This window comes from Xenia sp. Carnegie-2017, unplaced genomic scaffold (genome assembly GCF_021976095.1).
Source record: "Xenia sp. Carnegie-2017 unplaced genomic scaffold, XeniaSp_v1 HiC_scaffold_14, whole genome shotgun sequence".
Classification (NCBI taxonomy): Eukaryota; Metazoa; Cnidaria; class Anthozoa; order Malacalcyonacea; family Xeniidae; genus Xenia; species Xenia sp. Carnegie-2017.
In genome coordinates, this window is record NW_025813447.1 from 11,156,183 (window position 1) to 11,182,664 (window position 26,482).

General features: G+C 36.6%; 4 protein-coding genes across 5 annotated transcripts; 1 reads left to right on the forward strand and 3 right to left on the reverse strand.

The window, feature by feature from the left end:
- Positions 1-80: 80 nt before the first annotated feature.
- LOC124435267 (fibronectin type III domain-containing protein-like) lies at positions 81-9,943 on the reverse strand. The gene is made up of 21 exons (XM_046985204.1): positions 9,799-9,943; positions 9,196-9,254; positions 8,790-9,089; positions 8,275-8,610; positions 7,884-7,986; positions 7,611-7,816; positions 7,383-7,518; positions 6,668-6,825; positions 6,223-6,531; positions 5,634-5,833; positions 5,315-5,405; positions 4,775-5,095; positions 4,593-4,663; positions 4,105-4,363; positions 3,632-3,744; positions 2,562-3,116; positions 2,206-2,407; positions 1,351-1,761; positions 987-1,118; positions 795-894; positions 81-712 (listed from the first exon to the last, which is right to left on the reverse strand). Exons 2-21 carry the CDS (start codon positions 9,242-9,244, stop codon positions 511-513), a joined length of 4,254 nt encoding a protein of 1,417 aa, XP_046841160.1. The 5' UTR covers positions 9,245-9,254; positions 9,799-9,943; the 3' UTR covers positions 81-510.
- Positions 9,944-9,998: 55 nt separating this feature from the next.
- Positions 9,999-20,556, reverse strand: LOC124434358. Of its 2 annotated transcripts, none has more exons than XM_046984243.1 (14): positions 19,870-20,556; positions 18,934-19,216; positions 18,773-18,858; positions 16,398-16,520; positions 15,733-15,869; positions 15,514-15,628; positions 14,856-15,068; positions 14,488-14,760; positions 13,920-14,105; positions 13,234-13,578; positions 12,849-12,963; positions 12,413-12,484; positions 12,169-12,346; positions 9,999-11,663 (listed from the first exon to the last, which is right to left on the reverse strand). In XM_046984243.1, the coding sequence occupies exons 2-14, from the start codon at positions 19,109-19,111 to the stop codon at positions 11,009-11,011; spliced, it is 2,676 nt and encodes an 891-aa protein (XP_046840199.1). In that variant the 5' UTR covers positions 19,112-19,216; positions 19,870-20,556; the 3' UTR covers positions 9,999-11,008. The 2 variants fall into 2 exon arrangements, with proteins under 2 accessions (XP_046840199.1, XP_046840200.1); XM_046984244.1 differs by lacking the exon at positions 19,870-20,556 and adding an exon at positions 19,599-19,852.
- On the forward strand, positions 20,453-24,736 carry LOC124434361 (filamin-A-like). Its single transcript, XM_046984250.1, has 5 exons — positions 20,453-20,681; positions 22,111-22,205; positions 22,313-22,513; positions 22,635-22,900; positions 23,048-24,736. Exons 2-5 carry the CDS (start codon positions 22,112-22,114, stop codon positions 24,530-24,532), a joined length of 2,046 nt encoding a protein of 681 aa, XP_046840206.1. The 5' UTR covers positions 20,453-20,681; position 22,111; the 3' UTR covers positions 24,533-24,736.
- Positions 24,737-24,766: 30 nt separating this feature from the next.
- Positions 24,767-26,206, reverse strand: LOC124435268. The gene is made up of 6 exons (XM_046985205.1): positions 26,179-26,206; positions 25,956-26,084; positions 25,565-25,675; positions 25,388-25,486; positions 25,208-25,306; positions 24,767-24,915 (listed from the first exon to the last, which is right to left on the reverse strand). Exons 1-6 carry the CDS (start codon positions 26,204-26,206, stop codon positions 24,767-24,769), a joined length of 615 nt encoding a protein of 204 aa, XP_046841161.1.
- Between the last annotated feature and the right edge of the window lie 276 nt (positions 26,207-26,482).

Here is a 26,482-nt window from a genome sequence, read left to right on the forward strand (position 1 = left end):
GCCATTGCTCTAGCAATAGTAAAACTCGACAGCTATATACACATTGTATACTCTGAGTTTAAAAGATGAAAACTCACAAATTTCCAACTATTCTTTAATAAAGCAAAAATAGGACAATAATGATACATACAATGTAGAAGTTTATTGCGATGATAAAATATGTAAGTCAGCTACAAAAGTGTACACTGTAAACATTGCAATAAAGATAATACGACAAAGCTTTATAAATAAAACATCACTACACGCCGCTTTGAAGAGCAAATCAGAAAAACAAAGGCGTTGTATTTAATTGTCTTTGAAAATGCTACTAAAAAGGGCAAAATCCTTTAATGGACGTGGACAATCGTAAGGTGATATGAAATTAACATAATCTCAGGTCATACGCCCATTATACTTAAAAATACTAGACAGTTAACAAGGTGAAGAAAAAAATACATGTACGAAGAGGTGCAAAAAGTGGTTGTCCACAGTTTTCAGACAATAAAAGCATCTTATCTTGTTCCAAGTTGTTTACACAAACGTTGCCAATGAAGTGTTCTCATCGTCATCATCAAGATCATCCAAAGGCACTTTTTTCTCATCTGGGTAAGTTAACTCATGTTTTTCATCGTCAGAGTCATCTTCATCATCGTCATCTGCTGAGTGTTTGCTTAAGCTGGCAACGTCCGAATATGGGGGAGGAGCATCGCTTTGGTTGGTCACGACAGTTGTACTGCAACGAAGATACGTCATGTTTTTTTATCCAAAACTATAGTTGTCTGCTGGCAACATAACGATATCTTTCCATTGCTTACCTTCTGGCTGACCTCAATGTAAAATCACGAAAACCTCCATCAACATCTTCCGGTTCATAAATTTTCTGTCTTATTCTTTCTTTACGTCGTTTAGGAGCACCTTACAACGTTGAAAAAAAAGGTTTAACTTTAAGATGAATTAAAGACGAATAACTGTATTTACTCAATGCAAGACGCAATGGTAATCTATACCTTCATAGTAAATCTTTTTAAGATGAGATGTCGTACAAAGAATGACTAGAAACAATGCCATCGCTGCACACGTTAAAATAATAAGCGACACAAACCAATCTCGCTGATACCAATAAAATTTCTGGATTCTTGCTGTAAATATTCAAGATGTTTGATCATCACAAGATACAGTCTAAATTACAACACTGACAGTGACAGAGCATGTAGTCCTGCTTTTCATATATTTTCATCATACACTGTAAAACAATGAATTAAGATTATGAGGCTTTTGAATTTGTAAAAGAGCAGAAACATCAGTCCCAACCCACACAAGCGAGGAATTAAATGTCATAATGCATAAACACTATAATTTAGAGATACATACGAATAATTCCTCCAGTCAAACCAACAGCCCATTCACTCTGAGGTCCTTGCCCTTTCTCATTTTTAGGAATCGTAGCAAATTCGTACAAAGTGTCCGCCACAAGATTTTCAATAACAATCCAGGCCTGCCTACGAGGACCATACAACTGTCTCTCTTCTGTTGTTTCCCAACGTGAGCTCCCCTTACGACGATACACAACAAAAAATGTCTCAGGGTACCCCCCGACACCAATGTGTTCATTTTCAAAGCCCCCTACAGGTCGTAATTCCCATGGCTCTTCGTCCAACTCGCCGCCAAATTTCCGTAGATTTTTGGGTTTAGGTAGCAAGAAGGTCACATTTGCACCATCCTGACCATATCCACGACCACAGGCGTGAGAGGTTTGGCTGGTTTTTCTATGTAAAAACATTACTTCATCATTGATTGAGACAAGAATTTGAGCGAAGTAAATCACAGAAATCATTGCCCAAAATTTCTTGTTTATAAGTTCATACACAAGTTCTTGGCTGCAGGAAAGTCGATGAGTGTGGACACTTAAAATATAATATGCATGTTATACCGAAGAAAGTTCTTTTGAAATCCATTGTTTTCTACGGATTTTTACATGCATAAATAGGAGCCTCCCATTTATCGATACTCCTTACGCAGAAGCACGCGTTTTTGGGGGGTTAAACGATAGAGCGTGTAAGATACTCTTCTTTTCTTTTGTTTTTTAATCACGTTCTCTATTGTTTATTCATCACTAGTAGCAATGAAAACTGGCAATAAAATCTTGATAGAGTAAAGACTTGTTTATTCAGCAACAACAAAACAAAAAAAAAGTTTTCTGGGAGCTCAATTTAAAATATCAATTACCTGCGGCGTGTGTTTGAAACCATCTGAAGACGGGAACACCCCACCCAGTGTTTGTCCTTGCTCGAATCTTTGCCTCGTACACATTATTAGGGCTTAAACCCCAAATAATATAACTTCTTCCATACCAAGAAACATTTGTTCGAGTTATTCCTTTACCGTAAATTTGATAACCTCGAATTATACCGTTCTCATGACGAGGTCGCTGCATAAAGAAACAAGAATTATAGTGATTAGTAGCGGTAGTGATCTAGAATGAAGAAATTTTGACGCCAAACCATCATATATAGTCAATATTTTTGATGAGCAAAGAAATACAAGATACTAAAATAAATTTGCTCAATAGAACGAACACGTACCTTCCACGTGATTTTACAATATTTGTCGTATGGGTACGTGAAGACAGCATAAGCTGGACCGGGGGCTGCTTCAGCTGTGTTAAAAATCAATTCATCAGACCAAGGACCCAGTCCTCCGCTATTGTATGCAGCAATGCGAACATGATAAGTTTTGTATGGTGTCAAATTTATAAGTTGCGATTCTTTATCTCTTGCATCTTGATAACATGGTTTACTTGGATCGAAACAAAGATCTAGGGGATCCTCTTTTTCTGTATCTTCGTCTTCGTCCGCACGTTTCGTTCGAACACGTGCTACGCTCGACAAATATCGTTCAACTATTGAACTTTTTACATCACGTTTCGTGAGTGCTTTGGCTACCTGTGATTTTCTCGTGTCCCTTTTACGAAGATTTCGTGTTGCTTTATCGAGCGCGTCAACATCGCGTTTTTGTCTGTAACGTTCAATAAGCTCTTTTTCTTGTTTCTCAATGTTTTTGAGATCCATCATAGTATGATTTGGTGGGTTCATATCGTATTCAATAGTCATACCAATGCCACCTTGCCAGTATTGGATCTGTAAGCAACAATTATTAGGTTGTCATAGTAACATTTTATAAAAAGTTAAGTAACCACAGAAGATAGGAAATTGAAATGCCACAAATACTAGATTTTCAAATAGATACCTTCAAACGAGCTCAGTTCGACGGAAAAAATTATTATTTTAATACATAAAGTTGGATATTTTCAGTCTCTCAAAGTTGTAAGAATGAAATTTTGAAAAATGGAATGGGGGGTCAATGCTAAAACAACGTCATTTAATTAGACGAGCAAAACTGAATTTTTAACACATCGAAATTTCAAGGAGTAAGAACAAATTCTAAAACCAATTCCCACAATGCATCCACTCGTGATCCACAGAATAAACAAGAAATGCTTTGGAATCAACAGACGAGGATGAGCTGGCAACATAGACAGACCAGCTGCGCCTCTGCTTTTTAACAAGACATCTCACTCAACTTCAGTTTTCCCAGATGCAAGGATATACATTTTAAACAACATAGTAAATATGAAAAACTCAACCATTTCTACCTTGTATCCTTTTATAGTTCCATTTCCCTCTGCTGTCACTCGCCCCCAGCTAATGTCTGCTGATCTTGCAGTAACTCGATCTGGAGTAAGACCCGTTGGTTTCACATCTGGGGCTAAGGTTACAGAGAAAAAAGACATAGGTGACCACTTTGTACAACATAAAGAGTACATTACGAGCGTTCTGATAGGCTTCTTCAACAATTGCTAGAACTAAATAATCCAGTTCAATTCTGTTCAATGAAGTGTTGTTTTTTTGAAACAAATTATTGCCATTGCAATTGAAGCAAAACATTGCCATTGCATTCCCATGTCATTGCATTGAAACAAAACATTGACAAATATTGAATAATCGTTAGCCAAAGAGGGATGGGTACAAAAAAGACAAAAGCTACAATTTAAATTGGACAGTCAATACGTCTCCAGCAAACTGTGCACAAAATATAACTAACGGCAAAAATTTAAAGAAAGCCTACCATTCTGACCAGAGAACGAGGAACCGTAGGTCCAGCTTGGTGCTTGACCCTTGGCATTCGAAGCCAAAATTCTAAACTCCCATTCAACGTTATTACCAGGATTCTTTACTGTCACAGAACTGTTGTTTCCATCCAAGTCGGTAACTGTGATAACATCAGACTGTTCCCAGCCAACATCGCGATTTCTTTGTGCCATACGACGACGCCATTGAACGGTATAATTAAATCCAGGACCTCCCCAATAAGTCTGTGGTACGGGCTAAAAATGACACGTTATAAATTTTTTGTTAAATGTTCGTTTCAGTTACACTTTAATTCAACGACACGTGCATAGTACTGACATAAGTATAGACGTCTACATTTGGTAGCAGTTATAGTTCAGACTCAATTCATGTCTTCCACATGAAGAGAATTTGTTAAGAAAAGGTAACTTCATCTGAATAAACTTTTTTAAAGCATTGCGAGTTAAAATGTGAAATAAAACTTACAATCCATTCCAGCCTCAACTCATTTATCTTTCCTGGAACACCCTTAATTTCGGAAGGTGAGCGCGATGGAGCTATTGATAAAAATAAAATCACTTTATTAAAACCTTAAAATGTGAATGTTATTCGTAGTAATAAGAAGTGATTCTGGAGCGACAACTAAAAAAGAATCAATAAAAACCTACCAGCTGGTCGAGTGATGCAATCCGAGGGATTTGTTGGGATACTGGTGTCTCCTGTTCCAATGCGGTTGAACACGGAGACTCTGAAGGATATTTGTGAATACGCTGGAAGTTTAGTAAAGTCCAGTGTATACGACCTTAGGTTTTCATATTCTGAAATTCTGACAAGACGTGTCCACGTAGTGCGGTCATAAGCAGTCGTCCAGTCAATGAAGTATGCATAAACTTCTTCATTGTTTAATGCTCCAACTCGCCATGTTAAACTAGCAGTTCTATCCCAACAACTGCCCTCGACTCTAACAATGTCAGGGGGGTTGGCAGGTGCTGTCAACGAAATCACATGTAGTATAAAATTGACATTTATACACGTGTATACAATTTTGGTTATAATTTATTTTGTGAAATAACTACATATATCGTCTATACTGCAATAATGCTTCCGCATTACCAACGACTTACTATGTCTAATGTATAAATATAGAAAACAGAAGCTTATAAATATTGAACACAGTAGAGGTGTAAATCATTCATATAGTACAGTACCTTTGACAATGATCTCAACATCTTTCCTCCTTTCAATGTACAGCGGTGTTTCTGCTGATGCAATACAAGTATAGGTACCAGTGTCATCCACCTGATGAGGATAAATTATTAACATACATTCACGTGACACGTAGTAAAACAAAGTTAAAGTGGCGGTTGATTCTTTCATAAACTACGTTCAAAATATCACTTTAATTATCGGAGAGCTCAGTTTGGATCAAATACAACCAAGTTGTGTTATTACAAACAATAAAGTAAAATTACTTTATTTAAAAATTAAAGGGAGCCATAGGCGATATCACTCCAGTTTACCACTTACTATTGCGTCCAGTATAACCAGCCTGAAAGCTTCCTTCACCCAGTGAATACGGGCGCTATATTGCAGCGGTAAACCATTACGTAACCAACGATACTTGATTTCATAACTATCGTCGCCTTCTGCTTTACAGTCCAGTTCAAAACGGAGAGTAACGGTAACGTTGTCATTACTTACTGGAGCGTTTACCCATGAAATGCCCTCTATATGAAAGAAGAAAAATGGTCACATTCTCGTACATTGAGTGTTTACTGCAACAGAAGGGAGGTTGATAGAGATAAGGACTCGTGAAACGCAAGCCAATCATAGACAGTGAAGGGGTGCCATAAGCAAATCTTGGAAGGTAAAGTGATACAGTAGCTACATCATGAAATAGAAAGGGACAAAATAAGTCCATCTCTACATGCATGCTCACTTGGTAAGATTTTCAAAATTTCCACGACAATGTTACCATCAATTTATTAAACACAGTTTCTTATTAATGCTGTATTACAACAGGGCAATCACAAATTAAAGAGTACGCAATCAAAATATTGAACTTCTCACTTTTTTTACACAATTTTGCTCACACATGAATGAAAAAAAAACTTACTGCCGACTTTTGCAACACTGAATCCTTCAACAGAACCTTGACGATTCACAGCACGACAACTGTATGAACCTTCATCACTTTTTCGCACATTAGAGATCAACAGATCGAATTGATTACTACTCAGTGTATAGCGGGATTTATCGGCGCCCGGTCGTACAACACCCACTCCATCCCTCAAAACGATCAAGTCATTCTTTTTCCACGTGACTTTCGGTAAAGGAGAACCAAAAACAGGACATATAATGATACCAGTGGTATTTTCAATTAGAGTTACAGGACCCATTTCTTGTCTAAATTCAGGTTTCTTCTCTAAAAGCAAAACAAAACAAAAAAAAATCAAAAAAACAATCCCTACTGATAATTTTAACGTAAGATTAACGCAACTACTTGCTGGTATGATTTTTGTAAAATACAACGAACAAAATTTCAGAGATGAAAAACATACCAAATACTTTTAATCGGGCAGTGGAGTAAAGAATATTCAGTTCATTAGCTGCTGTGCATTGATACATTCCATTGTCTAGGTCTGTCACATTTGTAATTGTAAGGTAAGATATTCCTTCGTTTTTTCTATCATCTATGACTATCCGACCGCTTCCAGTTCTATATATACACAATAAAAGATAGAACTGAAATGATCGCATTCTTTACTTTGCGAATCAAACATCTTTAACTGGTTTCAGTTTAAGTTTTGGTAAAACGCAACTACACAAATTGGCATTCAACCAATAAATCTAATTAAAATGATAGCTTTAATATGTCCTCAGTAATAGACTGTAATAGACACAAAAAACACAGATAATTTATCATTTTTCAAAACATAATTATGCACCATTAGTTGGGATGTGCCGATTGCAAAAATTGGCAGAGAGAAACTTGTGCATTAATGTTTCATCATCAGCCGCAGGTTGCTAGCAAAGTGATTTGTAGCAATGAATAATTACTAGCACAATGATTCACACAATTCAAATTTTGAAATTAAAAGATAGTTTGGGTTGGGTCAATATATGCATACTTCATGATTGTCAGACGATTTTGGGACGAACCTACAAGCAGCCTACTCAGAAAAAGCAAAATGTTTAATTCAAAGATACTAATTACTAAACATGGTTGAGAAAGTTTTTTCTTATAACACGGTATAAATATTTTATTTCACTAACTTTCCTGACAAATCAACTCCATCTTTGAACCAAGTATATCTTGCTCCACCAAATGCACCACAGGACCATGTCAAACGGCTGTAGAGAGGTGGTTCTGTATCTTTTAACCGACCATTTGTCATCCACTGAGGTTTTTCTACAAACATAAGATTATCAAAATTAATGAAAAAAATAAAAGAATCGTGAATTTCTTAAAACAATTCAAAGCCAAAAACAGTTTCCAAGCACCTGCAACAGTCACCAGTCCATCTTTCTCAGCTGTTCCTTCAGAATTGCCTGCCTTACATCGATATTTTCCAGCTTTACCGTCTGCCACATTTGATATAGTCAAATGCTGGTTGTAACGTGCAAGCCTGAAATCTCCTCCATTAGTTATTAATCTTTCAGCATTGCCAATGCTATCAATACTGTACCAAGTTAACGTTGGCTGAGGACTAAAATCAACAAAAATATTTAAACCCTCGAGCGGACGCTTGACAAATATTAACATATTATACTTACTATCCCACAGCAAAACACTTCAATGTTAAAGACTGTGTATTTATATCTATAGTTTTACTTTCAATGTCTGTTATTATGTTTGGTCTACTTCGTGTTGATGTAACTATAAAAAAACCACCATTTCATCAGTATTTTTACTATCATGAGTGCCATACTTAAATATGACAACATCTCCTCTTTATGGTACTTTTAAATAACCTTAAGAGAACAATGAATTAGCTGATGAGGATAGAAAAAGACATAGAAGGGTGTTTATGTATGATCAATAAGGGATATGGTGCAACATGAAAGAACATTGTATAACCTGAATGGGATAGCAATGTACTAGCTGAGAGAGAATTAGTACCAGTTAAAGTAGATATAATATTACCTAAAGAAAATATAGCACTACCTGTAGTTGTCTTTACAATGACAATTTTCTTACTGTCACGTGAAGTACGATCAACGTCAACTTTGGCACTGATTCGACAAAAAATTCCATTATTATTTTTGATAAAGTCAACATCTGTATCGCGGAGAATAGAAAAAACCAATGTTCCATTTTGTAAAACAAAATAATATTCGCTAACAGGTAATGGTAAACTTTCACCATCAGCGTCATACCACCATCTATAGGTGACCCGTTGACTTTCTTGATGAGGTGGACAATCTATCATAAATGGTGAGCCCACTTCACCATTTACATTAGAAGGTATATTTGAAGGACGTTCAAAAAATTCACCAACAACTGCAAAATGAACAAAATCTTTTCACTAAAAATTACTTGTAATTCCTTGAGTATACTAACAAACTTTCCATCACAACTTCACACAAGAACAAAAATTTAACTGTATAGATAGTTCTAAAAAAAATGGAAGGCATAACTGCATAACACTATTAAATATAAACCAAAGAAACTTGACTTACTTGTAAACTGTACAAAGTGTTTGCGTCCAAAGATGGTCCCAATGGAGTTGCTGACAAAACACTGATAAAAACCATTATAACTTTTGTCAACATTTCGAATAAGAGGTCTCAGAGTTGAAGTGTTAGTATTTGGAAACTTGAGAATGTAATCAGGATCCACTACAAGGTCATTATGTTGCCATCTGTATTTGAGATTTGTTCCTTTTGCCTGGCATGAAAATCCTTCAAAGTCTTTTATGTAACCATAGTAGTCTCTATTTTCAGTAGTAATCAACTGTGGTTTTTGTTCCTGGGTGTTGCCTGTAAATGTTTATTAAACTTACATTAAACTAAACTACTCACACAATCATAGGACAAGTCTTTAAAGTGGCTTTTCGTTTAGGGAATTATTATCTGTACACGCTACCTGTCGATGCGAATGCCAAAAAGACAATAGAGATAGGTACCCAAATCATTTTCGTAGCACTGAAAACGAAAAAAAGTGGGAAATTAGGAAAACACGAACAAGTATTTATAAAGACAGCCTATGAGAAACATAGACAAAACAAAATGAGTTCGTAATTTATGCTTTAGCTAAATATACATCACTGTTATAACTGTTATTGAAAGTTGCCAACCAAGAAGGCATTAACGCTTTTAATACCAAATATCCGCGTACTTTTACATTCTTTAACAACAAATTACTTTATTTCGGTGGATATCAACAAAATAATACATTTTTACTGTTATATCTTAAAGTATTACGTTCGTTTGAAACGGAAAAATAAAACTACAACAAATATTTGTCAAATATTCGCACTAACGTCCAGCAACCACACGGATTTCAAAAATCTGAACCAGAATGAGGTTTTGAAATTCGTGCCAATATGAGTTTAAAAGTTAATAAGAAAGTCTCATATTTCAACAGCGAAAAATTCGGACCAAATATCAATTCATAATAAAATTAATTATAGTTGATGACAACAAAAATTCGATGAAAAACGCTAATGTTTTGGTCAAAGACGCTTACCTTTATCAAATACCTAAATAAACAACTTTATGAGACCATTTGTTAATTCCTCACGAGGAAAGTTTGTCTAAATCACCACGAACTTCTAACAATTCAACAATTCTTTTCCAACTATCAAAGTTAAAAATTTTTCTCCAAAGTATGTCAATACGCAATTATTAATTTATCACGTGATCAGCAGGAAATGACTCGCACAAATATTCAATTTGGACTATTTTATCATTTTACTCAAAAACTTACAGCATAAGAATGAACAAGAGAATTACTGTGGAGTGGCACAGCCGTAGTCAAAACATAATTCATTTTATTTTATTTCTAGTTTACAGTAGCCAACTAGCAAGTTGTATTTAAGCTTTATATAAAGTTGTTACTATTCTATGTAAATTTCAGGACATCAGCATTCTTCAGAATCCAATAATGAAATAGAATTTGCATATCGGTACGATATATATTACAAGCGGGCTGGCTGCGTTTTTACGAAATGAAATCTCATCGCATGTTTCTGATTACATTACAAAGAACATTTAAAATGACTTAATGACTTCTTCAATTGAATCGGATGGATTTGCCTCTTTTTTCTAAGGATGTTTTAAAAAATTTTTTTCATTCTGCAAACAATATCACTATAACATCGTATTGCATATAGTAAGATACAAAAATTCTCAACGTGGTCAAATTGTTTCATTCATAGTATGCCAGTTTAATGCCTTTAATGAAAACAGGTGTAGATGAATGTATGTACTGGAAGGCAAAAACCGTGTAAGTCTGTACTATACAAGCTTACTATCCAATGTTACGTCATAGTGATGATTTTTTTTAAAAAAGCGAAGTTCTATAGATCTCCTCCCGCTTGGAGTATAGGAAACTATAATCCCCCTCTTTATCACCCCCTTCCCGCTGTGTATACTAAAGAAACTACTGAAATATGCTTCACTATAAAATTTCTTTTTAAACAGTTGGTTTTCAATTTTGCGCTCCCTAATACGCAATACGATTATTGAAAGTAAGGCATTTTCATGGAACTGTGTAAAACTTTAGGCAGTGCTAAATAATAAGTCCCTAATCGTTAAAACGTCCCCTCTTGAAAGGTCTGAAAAGAATTAGCTACTTAAGGGGTGCTAAATAGACACAATTTGGTAACACATTCATTAGAAGAAACAGTTAAGTCATTCAAATGGTAATTCCAATGTAATCAGAAAATAATTTGTGCCTAAATGATAGCACATGTTTTGCTTTTGTTACGACGAGGTGTATCTTCATTCATATTTTTCAAATTGTTCGAAACCTTATCAACAATTTTTACCACATCACTCATTGCATTCGTAGCCGCGTCAGCATCACCATGAGCTACCGCCCGCGCCACCTTCGCAGTGGCATTTGCAGCCCGCATGCCCGCAGAACTTGATTTCCTGGTTTGATTCAAATGTTCGACAGCAGCACCAACCATTGCAGCAGCTACAGTACAAGCAGCATAAGGCCGAATATGATTGCTGTCATCCGAGTCTTCACTCAAGTGATCAGTCTGAAATTTAACGTATTTCCCTTGGCTTGTCTCTCTCACAGGTTCCTTTGTCTGCGTAGGAGAGTTGGTAAATAAATCTGAAGTCTCCGGTACCACGTGATCTGTTGTGTCTGGCGATTCAATATCTCCAGTACCAAATATATGGCGTCTACACACTGTGAATAATGTTTCTAACTGTTTTTGATCAAACACAAACAAATTATCCTTTCCACGATCGGACTGCACGTCCACTGTGTTGTTGAAAGGAGAAATTAAATCTTTCTCAAGTTTAACTCCAACTATGTGTTTTTTAAGGTCCTCGAACACGTGGATATATTTTTGGAAATTCAAGTCTTCGAGAAATCTAAAAATGAATACAAAAAAAAAATTGCAAAGATACCATAATATTTTTGGTTACGAAAACCAATGGCTACGACGCTTACAAACATTTCGCCCAATCACATTTACCCACATCCCAACCACATTGAAGAAATAAAAATCGCTTTTACAAGATTATTGCTGACTTTGACAAAGAGAGACAGATAAAGTAATTAATGACAAAATAGAATGTTCGCATAAATAGTTTGCTCATTATATTCAATCAGGGTTTTATATGGGAACCTATGCAAAGTTACACTAAACCCAATCTCCCTCCCCTCACTTCGTTCATGACTGTGAAGCTTACTGAGCTATCTTTCACATCTTTTTCAGTAAAACGGACACTTAAACGCATAGCAATGATTGCAACGAAAGTGAACAACATTAAATTAGCGACTGCAAGAAAGGTGACCCAATTTTACCACAAGGAGAAACGAAGCAAATGGCAGACTTGTTCAGAAAACTTGAATGAAAAACGATGCAAAACATACATTTTTGTGATCAACATGACAACTAAAGAACACCGCTCCAGGAGATTTTTACAGTCAGTGGAAGAAATCTTTGACGACCGGAGATATGTGATAAGACCAGCACTCTCAAGACTAGATCCCAGTGCTTCTGCTTCCTCTGTATTGCTCTCACAATAACAAAGACATACAGTAGATTGGTCTGGAAAAAATAAACACAGGTATTTTGAACGAAGGTCTTTTTAAGTTAACTTCACTTTGATTATACCTAATAAATTTTGCATCCACTCTTGCAAATTCGATGGTAACAATGCAGTTTTACAGTCATTTGAAAAAGGACCTGTGAATGAAGTCAAGGTAATGAGTGAAACCAGTAATCGGTTCAATGTGACGTAGCCAGCCATCCCGCACGTTTGTTCACGCAAAGTAAACATTTTGGTGTTCACACACTTACTGTATAAAAGCAATAAATGTCTAAAGTAATAAATCGTGCTTATTGTGAAAAATTTTACATAGCATGAACTGATTTGCGGGCTGGTTATGCCCCTTATTATAAGATGGTTTAACTTAAGCTGAATTAACTGGTTTCATATTGATCAGTGTAGAGCCTTTCTTTACATATTTGCTATAATGGAAATCTGAGCTTGATAAAGCAATTGATTCTGTTCTATTTAGGTGTGAATAATAGGAAAAACGCTCCTTACCGATAGAGGGAATAAGCCATAAATATTGAGAGGAGTCTTCTGTATTGTCCGCATGGTCACATAGAACACGATGAAGACTTTTAACATTCTCATTTAATGTTTTATGACAGCCAAACTAACAACGAAAAGACAGGAAAAAGTTTCTAGGTGGCTTCTACGATAGGACAGAATAGTGATGCGCAAGGATTTATGATTAATTACAAATTGATTTCAACGGATTTCACAAAAGATAATTGATGACGTTTTTCGTATTAGAAGCATGATTAACAAGGGACGGAGGGAATGAACGTAATTTTCATCTCCTAACTATCCCAACACGAGACCCATGCTCCTCAGAGATCCTATTTAACCTCACTTATTAAACTTGTTTATATTATTGACTTACACGATAATATAAACCAGGAAAGTTAGAGAGATAACGTTCGGCAATGTTTATAAACTTCGCCAACGTACTCCACGCCATATTCAATGCTGGCCTGTTACCACACGTAACAGCACAACGAGCAGTCATGTGATATGCACGTGACTTGATACTCAGGAGTACATCGACGACGCCACGTTTGACAATAAGACCAGTTCGCCAAAAAGAAAGAACGGAAAGCGAAGGTTGAGCGTTTTTGGACGCAGCCAAGATACATAAGAGAATTTTCTCACAGAAACCTTCCTGGAACTCGAAGCACCAATTTACAGAAACTGTTAATGAAGGAGTAGGACTGGGCCAGAGTTCACCCTATAACATCAATACAGTTGTTCAAGTTTACGTTTCTATGTTTCACGAAACAGGATCAACAAATAAAATCCTCGCTGGAAGTTAAAAAAAAGTTCGTAAGTCTTAGCATGGAACTTGCAAAAATTTGGTTCATTTTGTTCGGTTGCACGTAGTCATAAAAAATTGACTCCTGTGATAACAGGATGAATTAAACATTAAAAAACAGAAGATCGATCACAGAAAATCCAAGAAAGGACAGTTCAGCAATGAATAAATACATCCCGTGCATAAAATTTTAGTACTATATATCCAACTGAATAAATCAAACATGATTCTCTGAAAAAATGAAAATTTCCACTAACCGGTAATTCGACAGGAAGCTTTGACAACAGAGGTAAATAATAACGTTTCGTGACGGACAGATTTTTGAAATAGGACAATGCAAGTTCAATTTCGTAGCCAGCCTTAGGAGCTCCCTCGATAATAACACCAAGCTTCAACATGGCAGAAATAAGCTGCTTTACAGTGCCTTCATCGATGTCATAAGTCTTCGAAAAAAAGTGTTGACAACTGATAATGCGCTAGAGAGTAAACCATACGTTGATAATGCACTAGATAGTGTGTCGCCTGTTGCTAATGCGCTAGAAAGTAAGCCATATGTTGATGTAGCAAGAGATAGTGTGTCACGTATTCATAATGCACTAGATAGTGTGTCACGTGTTCATAATTCACTAGATGGCGTGTCACGTGTTCATAATTCACTAGATGGCGTGTCACGTGTTCATAATTCACTAGATGGCGTGTCACGTGCTCATAAGCCCTAGACAGCGTGTCACGTGTTCATAATGCACTTGATAGTGTGTCCTTTGCTGATAATGTGCTAAATAATAAGTTGCTTATTTTACGTTTTGTTAAACAATGTTTTCATACCTGCCAACACAAGGGAAAAAACGATTCTCGAATCATTCCTCGATTTACAATGTCCTCAATTGCAGCTCTTAGGGTCCAGTCGTTCGGTCTCGTCGACGTTGGCCAAAATCTCTCCACTAACGGCGACCTTTGAATTTTCTGTACAAAATCTTGCGGGCTCTCGTCACGGTGGATCATTGCGCATGCGTTCGCAAAACCGCTAGGGTCAACGATCATGATTGCGTCGTCAGGTTGTTCAAATAAGCCAGCAATCTTAACGCGAGACAACAGGACCTAAACAGTTAGAAATAGGACGCTTTGAAATTACTGTTATAAAGAATCATTTTATGTTGTTCTAATGAAAATTCACCACTTTCACCTATCGTTACCTTTTCTGTAAACCGCTGCGTCATTACTTCCTCGTTGTCATGGACACCGAGTTCAGACAAAATTCCGTGATATTTCTGAGTTGTAAGTGCTATCCTCTTTCCGTCATGCCGTAGTTTTCGAAAAAGTTTCATGTCTTGTTCGCTCAGCTGCTTGTTGACAGGTGGACAGTTGAAAACATGAGAAAGAATCGCACGACGTAGCTCAGGAACACCCTGGAAACAAAAACTATTTAAAAGAAGTGATTGCATAATCTCAGTGCTGTAATCAGGCAAGGAGAAGTGTATGCTACATTGTCATCAACCATAGCGAAGTGTATGCTACATTGTCATCAACCAAAGAGAAGTGTATGCTACATTGTCATCAACCATAGAGAAGTGTATGCTACATTGTCATCAACCATAGAGAAGTGTATGGTATATTGTCATCAACCATAGAGAAGTGTATGGTATACTGTCATCATGTATTGAGAAGTGTATGGTATATCGTCATCAACAATAGAGAAATGTATGGTATATTGTCATAAACCATAGAGAAGTGTATGGTATATTGTCATCAACCATAGAGAAGTGTATGGTATATTGTCATCAACCATAGAAAAATATACTATACTTGGTAACTTTCGTTACTATTTACTAAACAATACATAAAAGTTCGAACCTTTCCTGAGACAGCGCTAGTCACGTGGATAGTGGGTGAAATTTTCGGACGGTTTTTTGCTATTCTTTCCAACTTTTCAATGCGCGAGGAGACCCATGAATTACCTGGCAGTGTTCTAAAATAAAGACGAATTTAATGATGTGAAGTTTAAAACGTTGTGTATGCTACATTTATAGTACTACAATAAGCTGTAAGAAAAGCAATAAATCGACAGCTTGCCTCAATTCGTCTAATTCTGCATTGATATCACGCAATTGTCTGGTCTCTAACTCCTTTATGTCATCAAAGATATTTTGAAATGAGCCTTCAAACACTTCACAGTTACTTGCAGCAATTAAAATGTTTGCACCGACGGACTAAAAACGTAAATAAAGTGTATAAAACGTGTTGAGATACCAGACTATCAAAAAGATAAACTTGGTGAGGAGACCTAAAATGACGCCCTAAATACTGCTAACATAACATGTCATCAAATCAACGTGAAAATCCTTTCGATATTCTATGATGAACAACGAAGATTTTGTATTTTGAACAAGAGAATTTTTTTAAAAAATACCAACTTAGAATGCTATTTCCAAATGCAATTTCTCTGAAAATTTCTGAGGGACGAAAGACTACTTTTCCAGTTTTCACCATCTTAAGCATGGCGACAAGATACTTATTACTACAAGTGATCACAGATTCCACCAATCATCATTAACTGTTATATACCATCATCATTTGCATTTCACAGTGAAAAGGCAAACTAAACATTTAAATGATTGCAGTTTTTCATTTCAAAAAAAGAACTTCTAAATGCGTTAGTTGAACGAAGTTGTTACTTGAGTGTTTGGTAGATTATGATCAACATTGTTTTTAGATATGAACAATAAAAGGCGACATACCTTAGCTTGAATCATTTGAACCCATTGAGGGACATTTTTGGCATCATGCAGTTTACGAACACTGAAGACAATGATGAATAATGCTTTTGGAGGAAAACATAGTTGTTGAACAGTCCATAGAGACTAAAAAAATGATGTTTCACAAAGTAAAAAAAGTATCAGAAAGAAATTTACACCTTTCTTTACTTGGTGATTTTTTCATCATCAATCCAAACAAAACCATATACATTATGAATGTTGATATTAAATGGTAGCCTCCTGCTACTACTATGGTTGTAATATTAAATGGTAGCCTCCTGCTACTACTATGGTTGTAATATTAAATGGTAGCCTCCTGCTACTACTATGGTTGTAATATTAAATGGTAGCCTCCTGCTACTACTATGGTTGTAATATTAAATGGTAGCCTCCTGCTACTACTATGGTTGTAATATTAAATGGTAGCCTCCTACTACTACTATGATTGTAATATAAATGGTAGCCTCCTCCTACTACTATGGTTGTAATATTAAATGGTAGCCTCCTACTACTGCTATGGTTGTAATATTAAATGGTAGCCTCCTACTACTACTATGATTGTAATATTAAATGGTAGCCTCCTGCTACTACTATGGTTGTAATATTAAATGGTAGCCTCCTGCTACTACTATGATTGTAATATTAAATGGTAGCCTCCTGCTACTACTATGGTTGTAATATTAAATGGTAGCCTCCTACTACTACTATGGTTGTAATATTAAATGGTAGCCTCCTACTACTACTATGATTGTAATATTAAATGGTAGCCTCCTGCTACTACTATGGTTGTAATATTAAATGGTAGCCTCCTGCTACTACTATGATTGTAATATTAAATGGTAGCCTCCTGCTACTACTATGGTTGTAATATTAAATGGTAGCCTCCTACTACTACTATGATTGTAATATAAATGGTAGCCTCCTACTACTATGGTTGTAATATTAAATGGTAGCCTCCTACTACTGCTATGGTTGTAATATTAAATGGTAGCCTCCTGCTACTACTATGATTGTAATATTAAATGGTAGCCTCCTACTACTACTATGGTTGTAATATTAAATGGTAGCCTCCTACTACTACGATTGTAATATTAAATGGTAGCCTCCTGCTACTACTATGGTTGTAATATTAAATGGTAGCCTCCTGCTACTACTATGATTGTAATATTAAATGGTAGCCTCCTGCTACTACTATGGTTGTAATATTAAATGGTAGCCTCCTACTACTACTATGATTGTAATATAAATGGTAGCCTCCTCCTACTACTATGGTTGTAATATTAAATGGTAGCCTCCTACTACTACTATGATTGTAATATTAAATGGTAGCCTCCTACTATGACTATGGTTGTGATATTAAATGGTAGCCTCCTACTATGACTATGGTTGTAATATTAAATGGTAGCCTCCTACTACTACTATGGTTGTAATATTAAATGGTAGCCTCCTACTACTACTATGGTTGTAATATTAAATGGTAGCCTCCTACTACTACTATGGTTGTAATATTAAATGGTAGCCTCCTACTACTACTATGGTTGTAATATTAAATGGTAGCCTCCTACTACTACTATGGTTGTAATATTAAATGGTAGCCTCCTACTACTACTATGATTGTAATATTAAATGGTAGCCTCCTACTATGACTATGGTTGTGATATTAAATGGTAGCCTCCTACTATGACTATGGTTGTAATATTAAATGGTAGCCTCCTACTACTACTATGGTTGTAATATTAAATGGTAGCCTCCTACTACTACTATGATTGTAATATTAAATGGTAGCCTCCTACAACTACTATGATTGTAATATAAATGGTAGCCTCCTACTACTATGATTGTAATATTAAATGGTAGCCTCCTACAACTACTATGATTGTAATATAAATGGTAGCCTCCTCCTACTACTATGATTGTAATATTAAATGGTAGCCTCCTACTACTACTATGATTGTAATATTAAATGGTAGCCTCCTACTATGACTATGGTTGTAATATTAAATGGTAGCCTCCTACTACTACTGTGGTTGTAATATTAAATGGTAGCCTCCTACTACTACTATGATTGTAATATTAAATGGTAGCCTCCTACTATGACTATGGTTGTAATATTAAATGGTAGCCTCCTACTACTACTATGATTGTAATATTAAATGGTAGCCTCCTACTATGACTATGGTTGTAATATTAAATGGTAGCCTCCTACTACTACTGTGGTTGTAATATTAAATGGTAGCCTCCTACTATGACTATGGTTGTAATATTTAATGGTAGCCTCCTACTACTACTATGATTGTAATATTAAATGGTAGCATCCTACTATTACTATGGTTGTAAACAATAATCACACAAATCACCTCTAATCCACAGATATCCCAAACAACCACACTCTCATCCAGATTATCATCCATGTCAGCAAAATACTTGCGACATTCATCCGATACTTAAATTACAAATGATACAAAAGGAAATCACTCATTTCTAAACATGCATCACGATAATGTAGCTATATACCTACCTGGACTGTCATTGCTAAATGGTGTCCAATGTTCCACCAATACTGAGCAGTTGGAGTCTTCGGTAATATGGGGGTTGGGAGACTTCATACATTGATATAAACTGCTCTTACCACTACTCTTACTTCCAACAAACACAACATGTCCACGAATCTTTGGAAGCTTACTGTTTGTTCCCATCGTGCAATGCAGATGATATTATTAATGGCTACAACTCTAAAATTGCCATCTAGTGAATGCGCTTCTGTCTTCTACTTTTCATGCATAACATAGTCCATTTGTACTCTGAAACAATAAAAATAATACAACAATTATCAGCGGATTATGTATGAATTGCCACCTGCTAAGATCAGCTGCCAATGACGTGGGCAAATGAGGTATATAGATCCTTAAAATACCAAATCTCAAGCTATTAAATCTTATTTCTATGTTACATTGCCTTATCTAAATGTCCCACACAAATGGTCTAGGCACTGCATGACTGTACTTTACCCGTAATCCAAGTTGATTTTAAGTGCCTAAGGCATATGATGCTGTTAAAACGTGTGCATACTCATGTATAAACCTATAGACATCATTCATATCATTATGAACACCTAATATACTATTATATCAAAAATATGTCGTTGGTGTTAAAGTAAATTGAAAGCTTGTTCTAATTCCTCACCTTCCTTTCTGCTTATATTACATCAACAAATACAAAATAAAACCATAACTCCAGCCAAATAATTTTCTTAGAATAACAAAGATTTGGAGGTTTCAACCTCCACAGACGTGTTTATACTAATATTTTAAAATCAACAAGCACATTTTGCGTTCGATTGCCTCATGTTGAGGTAATCCAAAGACAAACTAACAATAATCTGATAACAATGTTTCCATAACTAATCCCGTTTTTAGACAAATTGTTTAATAAACTTCATAAACTTTGTTCTTACCTCTACAACACAGTTAATTATACAATTCCAAAACTGTTCCAGCGACAGACAAATCCAGATAAATTGCTTTTTTTCACACTTAATGGCGTATTCAAGGTGCCTAACAACTATCAACAACTGCCTGCTGTTGCTAACCACTCCGAAAAGAAACACACGAGTTATACATAAATGCCAAAGTTTTATGACTAAGAAGTTTGACAACAGCTGCTTCGCCGTAATTACTTCGGCAAACGTCGGCTCCTTCGGCATGAAACGTTTTGCTGGGAAAAAATTAAATTTCCTGGATTTTTTTATTTCCAGGCCAAGCGCTGTTTACGCTCGTTTCGCTGGAGATAATGATAAAAAATAACATAAGGAAATACAGCAGCAAATACGTAGATTGCAAATGATATTCAAACCACAGAAAATTAGATTTAACTTCTAATCTTAGATGAACAGCTTAAGCTTTACATAGTTCATAATTGACACTTTAGAATGAGGTACACCGTACACAGTTTCGTGTCGTCTACCGCACCAATGTCTATAAAAGTTCAAGCATTGAATACGACTTCATTTCATCCATCAAAATGCTTGCCTTGTAAAGCAAATGTGGTAATTAGAGCTCTTATGACAGGATAAACGCACAGACAATATTGGTTGAGACTGACCACACCTGTTCCGTTCTTTGAAAACAAAACTTTCATATAAAGCTTGATTTTAAATACAAGCAGACAAATACCCTTTGCACTGTTGCACGGCACTTGCAATTGCGTTCATATCCGACGATTCGCCTTCAACAACGCGAAGTATAATTTGAGTGATACGTCTTTGAGGTAAAAATTATCAAAACGTTATATCTTCACTGCCATTAGCGACTTGTTGTCACAATGTACTATAGTTTGTTTAGCGATGCGTACAGGTATCATAGTCATAAAACAAATGGCTCAGACAAACATTTATAATGTTTTTGCATGTAAAGCAAATGGTTAAATATCGTCTATAGAGACAATTGATTCACCAAATCAATATTTCATATTGCCTAATCGAAGGACGAAATACGAGACGTAAACTTATAAGCTATAGCCTGTCTTCTAAATATGAATGTTTTTCCAGTAGCAAAGTAACGCAAATGATTGCAATCCGTTCACAAGGTTTTACAAATAGATCAGCACAAAAAGATAGTCGTGATAGACTAAAATTACGTCTGTTGTTGGTGTTCTGTCATAACTGTAGACCTCGATAACTTAAAGATATCTGATTCAAGCACCTTTGATATGTCGTACGACAGGTGTAATAAACGCCAGCGAGGTTTTCTTGTGTTCCACGTGGTTTTGGCTTTCATAGAAACACACGAATGTACAAATTAAATGTAGATTGTAGAAAATTATTAATGATAAAAAGATCAAGATGAAATGGACTTGTACGGAGACATGTGAACGCTCTTTGATTAAATCAGTTCAAATTCATCTTACTAGTTTGACATTTGTTATTAGAGAATTTGCTTTCATTTAAGAAGAGTTTGTTGCGATTTACTTTCTATTTATCCTTCATATCATTAACATACGATCTACCAGAAGGTAAGGCATTCACTTTGCACAACTAAACTCAAAACTTTATGACACAGTGACCTGTGAAAATTAATCTCTTTGGCTCATATTAATGCCTTGAAAGGCGTTTACTAGCGCGCATTTATGGTCAATTTAGTTAATCCAATATTCAAGACGGGGAAATGACATCGACATTAAAGTCATTGACTGGCGATTTGGAAGAATAATTAGCTGTGAAAAAGAAATAACTGTTTACAGTTTTTATGGCTCATAGCCTCATACAACTGTCTTGAGTAAATAAAATTGGAGCACTGTATCAACAAAATACAATCTTGGAAAGATTGAAATGCATTTCGATGTGCAACTGCAAAATAATGGCATGCACAACGCAATCGACGTTCATAATAATTATTTGGTAAAGTCGAGCTATATGCAAGCATAATCTTATGCGCACAAAAGTTCTGAAAAACCAAAAAAAGTGAAAACGTAGAAAAGCAGAAATCTATATTATTTGCAATTATTTTGACGTTGAGCAAGTGACGACAAGTACCACATCAATGACATCATGAAAATATCTAATTTCCTGAACCAAATTTTATCAACTAAAAGCATGCACCTTATTTAGACTTTTACGTATTTATTTAAGCGAGCCGCGCGTGTCTTTACATCATCGCTTCATAACAAGTCATGAAAATTTGTAATTTTTCAACTTTAGAATGTCGGCAAACGCATTGACCCTGGCGTTAGAACTGCCGGGAGTCAATCTTCCATCGGATTTTAAACATCTGACAGGCAAACTACAGGGACCAGGTAAGCAAGTACAAAATGAATGTTGAATGTAGAAGCTTAATGAAAAACCTTGGTCGTCCCTAAGATGAAGTAATTGACGATAAGATGGTCTGACATTACTTTCAAAGGTGATGAACACCCAAAAGACAGTCTAAGCTTGGAACTAATGCCAGATAACACAGTGTCTTTGAGTTTTGCGCCAGTGGTGACAGGGGACCATTTAGTATATATTTACAAGAACGGACAACAGATCTCTGGGAGTCCTTTCACCGTTCGCGCTGAAGGACCCAAGCCACCGGACTCTAGCAAGGTGAAATTAATTGGCGAGGGTAAGTTGATTAAAATCAACCAATGGCTGAACTAGATAATAATTCTCATTACTTATTCATTTTAACTTTTCTCCAACGTCCTGTGATCATATCTTAGTCTATCTCGATATTGCGCTATTAGGCTGGAAACGAGGGACTTCCGGACAATTGAGCAAGTTTACTATTGATGCCCGTGAGGCTGGAAGTGGTGGTCTTGGTTTCTCTGTGGAAGGTCCCAGTAAGGCTGAATTAAACTGTTTATCAAAAGAGGATGGCACGTGTGAGGTTAACTTTCTACCCAAGGCTCCCGGGATGTACACGATACACATCAAATTTGCTGATCAGCATATCCCAGGTAGTCCCTTCATCTGCGCAGTCGCAGACGTTGACGGTTCTATGCCGGATAAGGTAAGTGCTGAGTGTGCTAAAGACTTCACGAAGTAAGAATTTCACAAAATGTCAGAAAAAAGTTTTACTGGATGTGAGCAGTCAAATCATAATTGAAGTTTTCATCATCGTCAGAATTGTTTACCAATGGGCATGGATTTAATTTAGATATCTCCATCACGAATGTACACGGCACCTGCCGATATCAGCCGACGAGAGTTTATCGTAGAGAGCTCGGTAACACCCACTTCGTATGATGTAAATGCAACACAACGCCCTCACGGCCTGGAGGTTGATCTGACAGGCTATGATATCAGTAAATTGAGCACAAATGTAGAGACACCGACTGGGAAAGTTGAAAATGCTGAGATTGTCTCCACGACTGATGACAAGTACACGATCACTTTCGTGACGCGCAATAGTGGAACGCACAAGGTGAATGTGTTGTATGACAGAAAACATATCCCTGGAAGTCCATTCTTGGTTGATATTGACATAGCCAACTGGCAGTTGAAGAGCAACGCCAAAGTTACTGGACCGAAGGAAGCGAGAGGGAATGTTGGCGTGCCTTGTGAGTATGTGTTGTCAACGAAGGATTCCGGAGGAGGAAAATTGGGTGTGTCTGTTGAAGGTCCTGCTGCGAGTAAAATAATATGCGAACCCAATGGAAAAGATGAATACAAGATCTCATTTACGCCCGAGGCAACTGGTAAATACATCCTGTACATGCGTCTCAACGATCTTGATATTTTCAAGTCAATCGTCACGGTACCGAAAGGGGAATCTGGTGAGCCAACGGTTTTATCAAGCAAAAATGTAAAAGTTGGCGCGAAATTCACACTGCATGTCCCACATACGGGTACTGCTGGAGAGCTAACGTCCCACGTCATAACACCTTCTGGAGAAAAGATACCGGGAGAAGTGACCAAAGTCGATAATGATACGTACGGAGTATCGTTCACACCAGAAAAACCCGGTGATTACATCATACACATCTTTTTTAAGGGGGTACCATTGTCCGGTAGCCCTTACAAGCTCCATGTTGAAGAGCAAAAGAGTGCGCCAGGCAAGATCCGTGTCTTTGGACCAGGTCTCAAAGAAGCAGTTGTGGGCCAGGAAACTAGCATTACTGTAGACGCAAAAGATGCTGGTCCAGGAACTTTGTCTATAGATGCTGAAGGTCCAGCCAAGTTGGATGTCCATTGTGAAAAACAAAGTGAAGGCTTATATCTTCTCTCGTATACAGCAATGGTCAGCGGAGATTATAAGATCAACATTGTATTAGGAGGAGAGGGCGTACCAGGAAACCCGTTTATTATTAAAGTTTCTCCAGATACCAACACAGTCAATGCTCACTTATGTAAATCACGCGGGTCGGGTCTGTACGGCGGCATTCAAGGTAAACCAAGTCTCTTCACAGTCAACTGTAGTAAAGCAGGTCGAGGTTCCCTTCTCGTAGGGGTCGAAGGCCCGACCATTCCAGTGAATGAAATCAATGTTCGGCATAATGGAGGTAACGTATTCCTGGTTGAATATAGTTTGGAGGACCCAGGAGACTATATTCTTAAAGTACTGTGGGGGGATAAGCATATCCAAGGGTCCCCTTTCCCAGTAAGAGTTGTGCGAGCTGATGGTATAAGCGTTGGACGATAAACAGTGCAAACAGGCCATATTGCCAAAAATTTTAGAATCTATCACATCAGAACATTAGATAATTGACCAAAGACATTTCATGTATTACTTACAGCGTGTAAAAACTGCATGGTTCTCTAGCTTTAATAAGATCATGACAATGTTTCGAAATTTGAATTAGTTTTGGCAAACAGTAGTAAAATATAGTTTTTCCAAACCAAAAAATTATTCTACAAATACCTTGAATTGCTGTTTTTATGTTGTGATTCTGGAAAGATTTGTAAATCCCGAGTAGACGTATGGGCTTGCTCTTGACTTAAACGACACAGAACAACCATTGTTAATTCCTTTACTAGTCTGACCTTTGATCACATTGTAAGCATTTGGGGCTGGAGTCTTGTTAACTATAAAATATCATATGTTTCTTAAAATTAGAGTATCGATGCTTTTCTTTCGCTTTGGATGAGCGCTAGTACAGAAATAGCTCACCCTAAACTATTTTACTTAATGGTATTATCTCTTTCTTTACAATAAAATTCCAGTTTTGTTGATCCAATGTTCATCATAAAGAAATTCCAAACCACTAAATTTTCCGTTTGAAACCGTCTTTGATAGCTTTCAAGTAATGATCAACTTTTATTGATCGAGTCTTGAAATATATAAGCATGAAAATTCCCCTCTATTTAAACATCTCACCTTTTTGGGGTTTTTGTCTGCTCCCCATGCTGCATCCTTTAGCTGGCGTGTTGGTTTTTGGGTAGTAAGCAGCAGGTCCTGGATCAGATCTGTTAGTGACTGGCATAGAAAATTTTCAAAATTTTTATTTGAGTGTTACAGTAGCAGACTAATGTATCTTAAAGTTGGGAGAAAGCTGACCTTTGTTTGTAACGATTCCCATTGTGAATGTTGGTGCTGTAGGAGCATCAGGTTTACATGGTGAATTGATGGTATAGTGACTGGGACCAGGATTTTCATCTGGTTCAATACATTAAGAATATGTTTAATATCTATTCAAGCACATAAATGAAGGAACAGGCCATGGAACAGACGTACTTTTCAAACACGAATGCCGCTTTCCAATCGAAAACGCGGGCGAGCTGTTGTTGTGAAAACCTTTTTCTGCATCATAACTGTCTGGTCCAACACGTTTATTCTTCATTAATCCTATATTGAAAACAAACTCTTATCAACTTGCGCAAAAGCTCTATTATTTCTTTAAAGTCCTTCCGAGAAGAGGAGTAAAAAGCAGCGAAGACCATTTCGAACTAGTAACGAACATTTCTAATAATTTTCACATTTAGCATCAATTTGGCCATGTTAAAGTAAGTGCATTTTCTGCTGGCCTTGACTACAGCCTATACCTCAGCATGAACCTTAAACTCCGTAGTACGCATGTGCAAATGAAACATTTGATAAGATTGTTTTACTTGACAACATCACCAACCGTATTCTGGATAGTTTAGTATGGCAGGAAAACTTGGACGACACCTTCGGCGACAGGAATATTCTGGTGTTGAGTTACAATGTTTGCTGCAGTCTGAACCATAGTGAGAAGGTCCAGGTGTTTCAAATTCTGAGATTAAAACAATCCATATAAATTTAAACATAAAAAAATGCAATCTGCAACATCTTGCAAAACGAAGTCGATCCGAAAATCGTTAGGGTACCTTCCGTTTCGAACGTTCTGTAGGTCATGCTGTATTGTGCAGCATCTTGAAACGTGTCCGGTAAAAAATAATGATTGGGGCTTGGTACCAAGTCTCCTATGAAATCAACACGGTAGAAAATTCAATCAGTGTCGTCAGTAGCTTGGAGTTTAGAAAATTCAATTATTTTTAAAATGCTTACTTGTGGGCACATTAGGTCTTCCTCTTATTGATGTCGTTACTCCAGAACCAATGCTAGTCTTTATACTGTAGGCAGCAGGACCTGGCCCACATAATGCTAAACATTTTATCCAGAAAATAACTT